We start from the raw sequence: 11966 nt of genomic DNA, 5'->3' as shown, positions 1-11966 counted from the left end.
AAGGAGCTAAAGAGATCTGCAACCCTGTAGGTGAAAAAACATTATGAACTAACCAGTACCCCGGAGCTCTTGTCTCTAGCTGCATATGTATCAAAAGATGACCTAGTCGGCCATCACTGGAAAGAGAGGCCCATTGGACATGCAAACTTTATATGCCCTAGTACAGGGGAACGCCAGGGCCGAAAAGTGGGAATGGGTAGGAAGGGGAGTGGGAGGGAGGGTATGGGGGACTTTTGGGATAGCATTGGAAATGTAATTGAGGAAAATACGTAATAAAACTATTTACATTAAAAAAAAAACAATGTTATAAAAGCACCTTTTTTATTCTTCTACTCTAACCACCCTACCATATTTCAAAGGATAATTTAGATTTAATACTCTAAATTTTTTAATAATTATCTATATCTATCTTCAGTGACAGTGTTTGCTACAGTTTTCTTTAAGTGCTTTTATTACATTTGTATTACATATTTTATTTTTAACATATTAATCTTTGTGAATGTTCACTGCCCATGTCAAAAGACATAACTATCATATTCAGTTCCAGAGCCAATAACTTTATTTTCAGTCAAGTAAGCCTTCCTTCTATAAGAAAGGAAGAAAGTTTACACTGGGGAGAAGCAGAGCTACAAGTTCTCCAAGGTGGACAACTGAGAAAACAGATGATAAGTCAGCCTTAGCTTACTTAAGTATATCGCTCTCCTTGGAATTATTAAATGTAGGAAGACTTTCAAAATTTTTCCACCTCAAATTGCTAGGATTCTTGCTGTTTTAAGGAAAGTCTTACCTGTTTTGCATCTTTCTGCCTTATAAAAATTATCGTTTTATATCTGGCATTTACACTCTATTTATCTGTCTGTTTTGATCTGATCTGTCAGAGCCTAACAGTGGTCAGTTCTGCACGGTCTTTCCACTTGAATTACACATAACTTCTATCATCTCATCTTTAACTCTCTTAACTTTAAAATATTATCTCAAGGAATTTGATACTTTTCTACTTAGATTAAAAACCTACTATGTCTTCAGCTTCTGCTATCTTTAACCATTTTACTCCACAGAGATTTCTTTTTTAGACATCTCTAAACAACTTTAGGATGGCTCAAACTGTATTTATTAGATATGTCACTTCCCTTTGTTTCTCTCCGTGTCTCTATCTGTCTCTCTGTCTCTGTCTTTGTCTCTGTCTGTCTGTCTCTCTCTCTCCCTCTCTCTCTGTCTCTCTGTCTCTCTCTCTCTCTCTCTGAGACACATACACACATACATATGGGCATGAGTTACATGCCATTTCCATAACATTCACTAAAAGGGAACTATGATTTATTATAGGTGGTAGGGCAGAAGATAAAAAAATATTTACTGGGTTTATCTATACAATACTTCACTAATAACTTAGTTATGGGTTTTAATGCTCTATGAACCTGTAGATGTGTGACAGGTGATGAATGTTTAGCTAGATAATTTCTCCTAATGTATATGCATGGAAACATTCTCTGTTCTAAATTCCTTATTCAATTTATGATTTTAATTCATATGTAAACTTGTGAAGAACTTTTTACTATGAGATCATGTTTTGTGAAAGATGTGTAAGTGCTGAAGACAAAGAGATCATCATCACCATCACCATCACCATCACCATCATCACCATCACCATCACCATCACCATCAGCATCACCATCATCATCAGCATCATCATCACAATTCATTGTGCTTTTCCCTTTTTTCTTAGAGAGTGTTCATAGGAAACATTTTACAACTTAGAAATAAATGGTAAATTCACTTTTCAAAGTGTCCCCTTTTCTTCCTTAGGACTTCCACTAGCAGGCTGAAAGTTAGACCCCAGCAATGCTGTGGAGGTAGAAAAAAGGCTGCATTACTTATTTCCCCTCTGTTAGGCTAGAGGGGTTAATATCCTAAGCCAGGGACTTTTAACCCTCAGAATGAGCAAGAAAGTTTTTAGGACTTTTTAGCAGTTATGATCATTACTATATAAACCAGGCTGGTCTAAAAGCGTTGCACAGATCTTCTGGCCTCTTCATCCTGACTACTTGGATTATTATAAAAATGACTTACTAGTCAGTAAAAATAATAGTAAATGATACAAATTAAATAACTGAGGCTTATGTGTATATTAATTACATTGAATACTTTGCACACAAGAGAACTATAGTAAATACTTTATATAGATATGCATAGAAATGAAATACTTATTCATGCTATTCCTTAAAATTTTGTATATGGAAAGATAGAAAGACACATGAAATTTGAAATAAGTGATAAAATAATTATGTCCCTTTTGGTGAACTGAGTAACCAGTAACTCTAATGATCCTTCATACTCATTATTATTATGATATTCCCATAAACATATTTGCAAACCCCATGTTAGTATTGTTGGTAAATCACATATGTACCTGTGTGGGAATGGACTGGAAGAGGTAGGAAGAACTGGGTCTATACTACTAGATTATAATCATATATTTTTACTAACATGAAAAGAGTAAGTAAATTTAATGAAAGATGGTTCAAAGAATCACATCAAAACTTGCTAAGCAATAGGTTTATAATATATATTTTCTAGAAAATATCTTGCTATTCTTAACATTATATATCTAACATGTTCAATATACTAAAAACACACTTTGTGTCCAATGTTAGCAGGCACTAAAAACAGAACAAACATAATTTTTCCCAATGAATTCTTCACTTAACAGTAACTTCTTTACAGCTTCCTTCAAGGACTCATTTCTCAGACTATAGATAACAGGATTGAGAGTTGGGGGTAGTACTGTGTAAAAGATAGAAAGCAGGAGGTCTAAAGCAGTTGGCGAGTCTGAGGTTGGCTTTAGATAGGCACAAATGCCTGTCGAGAGAAAAAATGAAACAACGAAGAGATGGGGCAGGCAGGTGGAGAAGACCTTAGATCTGCCTTCAGCAGAAGGCATCCTGAGAACTGTAGAGAATATCTGGCCATAGGAGAAGGCAATCCCCACAAAGCAGATAAAGGCCATTACAGCCATGAAAATAGACACTTTCAGTACTCCAAAGTCATCATTAGAGCAGGAGAGCTTGAGCAATTGAGGGATATCACAGAAGAAATGGTGAATAATTTTGTCCCCACAGAATCTGATAGAGAGTGTACTTGCTGTGTATAATGTTCCTGTGATACCTCCACTTAGCCACACAGCAGCAACAGCCCAAGTGCACTTTCTGGGACTCATTATGACCTCATAGTGCAGTGGGAGGCAGATGGCCACATAGCGGTCATAAGACATCACTGTGAGAGTGCCCAGCTCTCCCCAGGCAAAAGCTACAAAGAGAAAAACCTGCAGCATGCACTGTCCATATGAAATGTAACCACTTCGTGCCAGGGAACTGTCAACATACTGGGGAATTGTGACAGAGAGGGATGAGAGGTCCAAAATGGAAAGTTGCTTCAGAAAGTAATACATTGGAGACTGGAGCTGTGCATCCAGTGTTGTGATGGTGATAATGACGAAGTTCCCTGCTGAGCCCAATAGGTATGTCACCAAGAAGAGCAATGCTTGCAAGATCTGCAATTCATGGTTATCAGAGAACCCCATGAGGAGGAATCCACTCATTGTGGTTATGTTTCTTGCAGTCATTTTGTAAATAAATTTGTGGTAACAGCTTGAAAATAAAAATGTTTATGTAATATAATAATATGTAATGTGTATATATAATATATTGTATATATGTAAAGCAAACTATCCATAAATGTTCTATTTCTCTATTCTAGATAATGTTTAAGGAATTGCAGTTCATCAATCTTGAAAACTTGATAAATACACCTGCAACGGCGAAAATCTGCAGGATAAAACAGTGCTTCTGTGATGAAGTTTAGACTTTTTGCTTTCTCTAAAAACATTTCAATTTCCACCACGAAAAACTATGACTTTTAAGTCATGATAGAAATGCAATTATGAGACATTGGCTAAAGTTTTCTGTACTTACATTTTGTGACTTCTGTATTATATTTTGTGTACCTCTGTATTACATTTGGTGTACTTCTGTACTGTTGCAGGTCTAGTTGTAGACAGTTAATTCACTTTTCGTTCCTAGAAAGCCATGTGCTCATTACCATGGTAACTACATACAGTGGTGCTAAGAGCCTGATCAAATGGAAAATCCTACAATTTTTCTATTTTTTAGTGTAGAGCCAAGCCCAGAGCCTTGAAATTTCTCACCAGCTACTCAAACTTTATTTCTATTTTTAAATGTACATTTTTTTTTTTAGTGCGAAAGAGAATTACTTTTGCATAGAAAGCATGTATCATTTTCAAATTTGGTGTCTAACTTGATGGCCTGGTGCACAGTAGTTATCTAAAAACAAAACAAAACATAAAAACCCTGCTTTTGAATTGTGTGTCTGTGTGTGTGTGTGTGTGGGGGTGGGTATGTGTGTGTGTGTGTGTGTGTGTGTGTGTGTGTGTGTGTGTAGGGGGTGTGTGCATGTGCATGCTTGTTTCTGAGTAAATAATCGTGGTTTTTTTTGTGAGATCCATGAATCTTGAGATTAAATCGGTTCCTCCCTGTTATAATCTAGTGCCTACCTGTTCTGTAATAGTGCAGACTCAGGCAGCATTTCTGACACTCTTTTTGTAGAATAAACTCAATGTCTGAGTATTCCATTTCTACAGTTTGCCCTGATAAAGGCCTGTTATAAGACAGTAATAAAGCATCAGTAAGTTAAAAGTTTTTAACTCTACTTAGGTGCCACACTGGAAAAAGCTCTTGGCTTTCTGTCCATAAGAAAGAATCAGAAATTTAATCTATCTTGAGATTCATCAGATTAAATGGCTTTCATCAAAGTCTCAAACCATATAATATAAAGTCAGAAAAACTAAACACTGTACAGTTGCCTCTAACATTTTCTATATTTTTCATTTCTGCTCTGTTGTAACTGGTAAAATATTAGCAGAATTATTGTTCATTATTTTTATTTTCATTTTGTCAAACTGTACAAGGAGTTAACAAGAGACTGAGAATCTAAACAGTTAATTAAGTTCAGCACTGAGTTTTAATAGACAGAAATTCTGGTGCTTTTAAGTAAAATTTTTATTTGATCTACACAAATACTTTCATTTTTGTTATACTAAATATTTGAAGATCCACTCTATAAGAACTTACATCTCAAATGATTTTTTAATAACAGAACTACGATGTGAAATTTAAACAGTAGTCTTTTAGATGGACATCAAATTTTTTCACCCAAAAATATAACTATCAAGAAAAGGCATAAAGGACTTCAGAGTAAACACAGGTTTTTTCGGTTTTTTTGTTTGTTTGTTTGTGTGTGTGTTTGTTTGTTTGTTTAGAACACTTAACACTGAAAGATTTTTCGCTACTGCTTACTTCAGACACTATTTTAAAACTAGTTTTCCTGATTCCTGAGTTCCATAAACACATTCCATATCAACCTTTCCAATTTATGGTCCTTTTTTATGTTATTTCAAAACTTTTTTTTTTTTTTTTTTTTGGCTTTTTCGAGACAGGGTTTCTCTGTGTAGCCCTGCCTGTCCTGGCACTCACTTTGTAGACCAGGCTGGCCTGGAACTCAGAAATCCGCCTGCCTCTGCCTCCCGAGTGCTGGGATTAAAGGCGTGCGCCACCACGCTACATGGATCATGTATATGGTTTTTATTGATAAACTCATTTTCAGTAAGGTGAGCTTCTTGTCTTCCTTGATTGAATTATGCCCTTGCTGTTTTAACCTTCATTTAAAAAGCAATTTCGTTTAGGGACTTATAGATTATCTTCCCTGCATTCATCTTTAGTATTAGAAAACTCACCTCAGGATTTCTTGGTGTGTAGACATCCATCCAAACTGATCACTACCTGTGATGTTACTTTTGCACAAGCATAGAGTTTTAAAATGTGCTGTTGAAGACAGTTTTTTTTTTAATTGTTTTTTTTCTTTGAGTGGTGGAGTTTTTAAAATAGAATCCGAACTGAATGACAGATGTGCCTCATTTTCTCTGTTCCTTTGTCACTTGGCAATTGGATCCATTGAAATGGTCACACAATGAGCAGGATATTTGGTGAGAATAGAGTTTTATTGCCAGCTCATTTGTTCCAAAAGTAGCAGATCTGAGAATCTACTGGGGAGAAAGTTTCAACCTTGAGATAGAGCCTCAACACTTAGCAATTCTGGCTTACACGGTCACAGTGGCACCCAGAAGGCTGTACACTTACCAGCTCCTTAGTGTTGCTGCTGACATGTGCATCACATAGTAATCCACTTTTAGTTAAAGCATCATCTTATTTGGAGGCACTGTGAGATGGTTTGGAACATATGCTCCTTACCTAATAGACACATCATGGAAATTCATATTATTCAGTGTAAGGCAGTTTGAATTTACAAATATATTACAACTAATTCTGTACCCTTTACCCAAAGAGATGAAGTGTGCAGCATTGTGGTGTCCTACATCAACATATACACAAACCGCAAAGCAATGCCTGCTAGTAATATAGGCATATGAGAGAAAGTAACATTAGTTCAGAAAACATTACCTTAAAATAAGTTCTCCAATGCTTCCAACCAAATCCTTATTCAACCTTGTAGCTTTAGGTATGCAGCTTTAAGGTTCTGTTTTCTTTCTTTCTTTTGACTACTTTGTGGGTTTCTTTTTGTTTTGTTTGTTTGTTTCATTTTTCCACTTCTCTTCTCTACCCTACACAATTTTCTTTTTTTCCAGCATCAACTGTCTTCTCTAACACTACTCCTCTGTCTTCTGCACCCTAAACCTGCCTACTCCAGTCACACTATTCCCTCTCTCTCTCTCTCTCTCTCTCTCTCTCTCTCTCTCTCTCTCTCTCTCTCTCTCTCTCTCTGTCTCTCTCTCTCTCTCTCCTCTGAGTGTTGGCTGGCTTTTTATATTCCATCCCCTGTTCCCAGAAGTCCAAGAGCCAACTTACACTGTAAAGCATAGGATCATTTAAAGAACTAGGCACATAAGTATTTCATGCTATATAGGCTACCAATGTAAAATTGAGAGGAGTTAATTATAGTAAAATACACATTTAATGAAACTGATTAAAAGGCCTGCAGTATGGAAGCCAATACTGCTGTGTACTCATCAACCCTTATCTCTCTTTCTTCTTTGTATTAATAGTGCACATGTCCCATCCCACCTGTCACCATTACTGAGCATTTACCTTATTTACCTGTAGGTGAATGTAGGCAGAAGTGAAACACCTATTTCCAGGCAGGACTCAGAGAGTCCTTATGTTATTTCTATTTGAAAACCAAACACACAACTGTTGTTTAATCAAATGATTGCATCCATTTATATTTGGGCCATGAACATGAAAGTCACTAGTGCACAAATATTTAGTTCTGCTTGCTTTTAATAGCCTCAAGCTGGAAACTGTCTAACTATTATTTAATGGGAGAAATATTAAATATGTTTAGTGCATCTGTATTCCAGCATACCACTCGAGAACAGGAAGGGAAAAGTTTATGTATACAACTGTGAACAGTGGTAAGTGACAAAAAAATCAACCTCAGAAGATCACATGATGTGTGATTCTATGTATGTAAAATTCCTGAAATCACAATGTTTTGAAGATGGAGAAAATATCTCTGATTGTTAAGGACTGAAATGTGGTAGTGAAGTAAGGTGAATGTAACTGTATAAGGGGTAAAACCACAGACATCCCTGTGGTGATAAAATAGTTATTTCTCAACTAAGATTACTGCTCTATTGCTTCATATGTGTAAGAAAAGACTATAGCTTCATATGTATAAGAAAAAAACTATGTATTGTAGCAATGTAATAAAAAATCTATAAGGTAAAAGAGGCATGGTGTTGATTTGTAGTAATTTGCAACTTCTGAGAATCTAGAATAATTATAAAAATTAAATGAAAAATATTCTACTGAACATTCTCATTTTCATTTCATGTTGCACCATGTTCTAGATGAACAGAGAGGACTCTGTAAACACAATAATAGAAAGACTCTACCCTTTTCTTTGGTATATTGTATAATTTTAGACATCACTGCTTTTCATAGTAGATAAACTCTGAAAAAATAAAAGAGATATTTATTTCTCCTGAGTGCTATGCTTGTTAAATTTTGTCAGTTTAACACAAGATAGTATCATCAAAGAGGAAAACACAATTAAAATACTTCCATGATGATAACATTTCTTCTGTGGGTGGAGCTACTTCTGGACTAGTGTTTCTGAGTTGTATAAGAAAAAAAAACAGGATAAGCGCTGGAAAGTAAGCTAATAAGCATCACGTCTTCATGTCTTATGATTCAGTTTCTGCTTTCAGATTACTGACTTGACCTCCTTTACTAATTTCCCTCAATTATGGGTTGTGAACTATAAGATGAAATAAAGCATTTCCTCCCCAGGTTGCTTGTGTTTATGGGACTTACAGTTAACATATGTGTTAAGTTGAGAGATTAAACTATAAAATCAAATCTTACATGGGAAGTTTCTTTATGCAGTAGATAGTGGTTAACACCTAAACACAACTTGTTAAAGTACAAAGAATAAGCTATCCATGAAGTTATATCATTGATCTCTAAGACTCAGGGACCATCACTGAAGATGGCATGGAAAGACTGTAAGAGCCTTGGATAACCAGAAAAATAGTGTCATCTGAACATGACAGGACCACTGTACTAATAAAATTCACAGGAGCTATGATTGCAACCACAATACCTACATAACCTTAAGCTAGTCAACATGGAGGTAGAAAGGATTCATAAGTTCCCTCACTTCTTTCTTCCACTGCAAATAGAAAGCTGAATTGGGCTTAAACAAAACTGGGCCTTTCACTTATGCATTAAAGAGAGGCTCACAGGACCCCTCTTCTTCCCTGCTTAACTATTTGCAACTAATCAATTTGGGGGAATTTATGGCCATTGCCTTCAGTTGTATATCAAATGGTGAACTCATCACCATTCTGTGGGTAGTTCCAAATCTGACAATACATCCTGGTTCAAAAAGAAGGCCACAAAGGAAGAAGAGGAACATTGCATGGAAACGTAGGAAAGAGTCTGCAGAGAAGAGGGGAGAAAGAGTAAGGGTAAGAGGGAGGTGAGAGAGGATGGGGTAAACAGAATGCACTTATGCATGTTTTAAATTTCAATGTACACATTTAATCAAAACAATTAAAAAACAAATTCAAACATGACCTTAAAATGCTATATAAAGATTCATAAAACCTTTATTAGAATGATCATGTACTGCAGTCAATGTAGTTGTTTGCCAGCCAACAAAATAATGAACAAGACATTCCCTGAGTAAAAGACATAACAAATCATACTACTGCAAAGTAGATGCCCTATGTCTATGTAACAGAACACATTTCAGATGGAATGAAATGAACTCTATAGTTCAGCCTCAGAATAGCACACTCAGCAATGAACTTTCCAGCTGAAGAGGGAATGATATAAACCCAGAAAGGGAAACAACAATTATAAATAAACATTAACGTGAATCATAAGTTTACCAGTTTTCTTTTAAAAAAATAGTTTTGTTCCATCATTAGTAAAATGGGAAAATGTAGTAAATCTAGAAATTAATTCACTTGGATTAGTAAAATAATATATAGAAATTGTGAATTTTGCTTTTGTCTGAATAAGTTATAGACATAGTTACACTTCTGTCTTAGGGTTTTACTGCTGTGAACAGATACCATGACCAAGGCAAGTCTTATAAAAACAACATTTAATTGGGGCTGGACTGAAGATTCGGAGGTTCAGTTCATTATCATCAAGGTGGGAACATGCAGTATCCAGGCAGGTGTGGTACAAGCAGAGCTGAGAGTTCTACATCTTCATCCAAAGGCTGCTAGTGGAAGACTGACTCCCAGGAAACTAGGGTAAAGGTCTTCAGCCCACACCCACAGTGATACACCTACTCCAACCAGGTCACACCCATTCCAACAAGGCCACACCTCCAAATGGTGCCACTTCTTGGTCCAAGAATATACAAACCATGACATTCCACTCCCTGGCCCCCATAGACTTGTTCAAACACAGGAGTCTATGGGAGGCCATACTTAAACATAGCATAATGCAAAATGCATTTAATCCAATTTTCAAAGTCCTGATAGTCTATAACAGTTCCAATGTTAAAAGTCCAAAGTTCGCCCAGCCGGAGGACAGTGACCTGCCCTGCAGGGAGCGCCATCTTGGCTCCGGGACTCCGCAGAACTTAGTCTGTACAGGTCAGAGTGAGGACCACAGAGGCAGACAGCTTCTGGGACAGGTGGGAGCCACAGAGCCGCTGAGGCAGCACCCTTTTGGGGCCGCAGACATCCGGCACCCTCCCAGCCGGAGGACAGTGAACTGCCCTGCAGGGAGCGCCATCTTGGCTCCGGGACTCCACTGAACTTAGTCTGTACAGGTAAGACTGAGGACCACAGAGGCAGACAGCTTCTGGGACAGGCAGGAGCCGCAGAGCCGCTGAGGCAGCACCCTTTTGGGGCCACAGACATCCGGCACCCTCCTAGCTGGAAGACAGTGGTCTGCCCTGCACAGGAGCCCTCTGCCTCAGGAGCAGGGAGCACATCTTGGATCCAGGACTCCACTGAACTTAGGAACTTAGTCTGCACAGCTGAGAGTGTGCACCACAGAAGCCTACAGCTTTTGTGACCTGCCAAAGCAACACAGCATCTGGGAAAGGTCCTGCTTTCCGCCTTCTTCTTCGGCCAGGAGGAGGTCCAAACGCCAGATATCTGTACACCTTCCCTTTAAGAGGAAAGCTTGTCATCAGGGAGTGCTCTAACCACTGAAACTCAGAGGAGAGAGCCTGTCTCCCAGGTCTGCTGACAGAGGATACTCAGAATCACCAGAAGAACAACCTCTGAACAGAGACAACTATAACAACTCCAGAGATTACCAGATGGCGAGAGGTAAAGGTAAGAATCTTACTAACAGAAACCAAGACCACTCACCATCATCAGGACCCAGCACTCCCACTTCGCCCACTCCAGGGCACCCCAACACACCTGAAAAACTAGACCTGGATTTAAAAGCATATCTCATGATGATGGTAGAGGACATCAAGAAGGACTTTAAAGAACTACAGGAGAACATGGCTAAAGAGTTACAAGTCCTTAAAGAAAAACAGGAAAACACAACCAAACTGGTAGAAGTCCTTAAAGAGAAACAGGAAAACACATCCAATCAGATGATGGAAATGAACAAAACCATACTAGACCTAAAAAGGGAAGTAGACACAATAAAGAAAACCCAAAATGAGGCAACACTGGAGATAGAAACCCTAGGAAAGAAATCTGGAACCATAGATGCAAGCATCAGCAACAGAATACAAGAGATGGAAGAGAGAATCTCAGGTGCAGAAGATTCCATACAGAACATCGGCACAACAATCAAGGAAAATGTAAAATGCAAAAAGATCCTAACTCAAAACATCCAGGAAATACAGGACACAATGAGAAGACCAAACCTACGGATAATAGGAGTGGATGAGAATGAAGATTTTCAACTCAAAGGACCAGCAAACATCTTCAACAAAATTATAGAAGAAAACTTCCCAAATCTAAAGAAAGAGATGCCCATGAACATACAAGAAGCCTACAGAACTCCAAATAGGCTGGACCAGAAAAGATATACCTCCCGACACATAATAATCAGAACAACAAATGCACTAAATAAAGATAGAATACTAAAAGCAGTAAGAGAAAAAGGCCAAGTAACATATAAAGGCAAGCCTATCAGAATTACACCAGATTTTTCACCAGAGACTATGAAAGCCAGAAGATCCTGGACAGATGTTATACAGACACTAAAAGAACACAAATTCCAGCCCAGGCTACTATACCCAGCCAAACTCTCAATTAACATAGATGGAGAAACCAAAGTATTCCACGACAAAACCAAATTCACACATTATCTCTCCAGGAATCCAGCCCTTCAAAGGATAATAACAGAAAAAAACCAATACAAGGACAGGAACCA

At 37.6% G+C, this 11966-nt stretch overlaps 1 protein-coding gene across 1 annotated transcript; it reads right to left on the bottom strand.

Moving 5' to 3' along the window:
- Positions 1-2650: 2650 nt before the first annotated feature.
- On the bottom strand, positions 2651-3622 carry LOC110283667 (olfactory receptor 14J1-like). Its single transcript, XM_021149084.1, has one exon. It carries the CDS (start codon positions 3620-3622, stop codon positions 2651-2653), a length of 972 nt encoding a protein of 323 aa, XP_021004743.1.
- Positions 3623-11966: the final 8344 nt, after the last annotated feature.

This window comes from Mus caroli, unplaced genomic scaffold, assembly GCF_978045245.1.
Source record: "Mus caroli unplaced genomic scaffold, Mus_caroli_1 scaffold_18, whole genome shotgun sequence".
NCBI lineage: Eukaryota > Metazoa > Chordata > Mammalia > Rodentia > Muridae > Mus > Mus caroli.
Note: the sequence above shows the minus strand (reverse complement) of the source record. Positions and strands in the feature narration are given on the sequence as shown.

Excerpts from the sequence above, each read along its gene's own strand:
- LOC110283667 (XM_021149084.1), bottom strand. The coding sequence starts at position 3,622 with ATGACTGCAAGAAACATAACCACAATGAGTGGATTCCTCCTCATGGGG.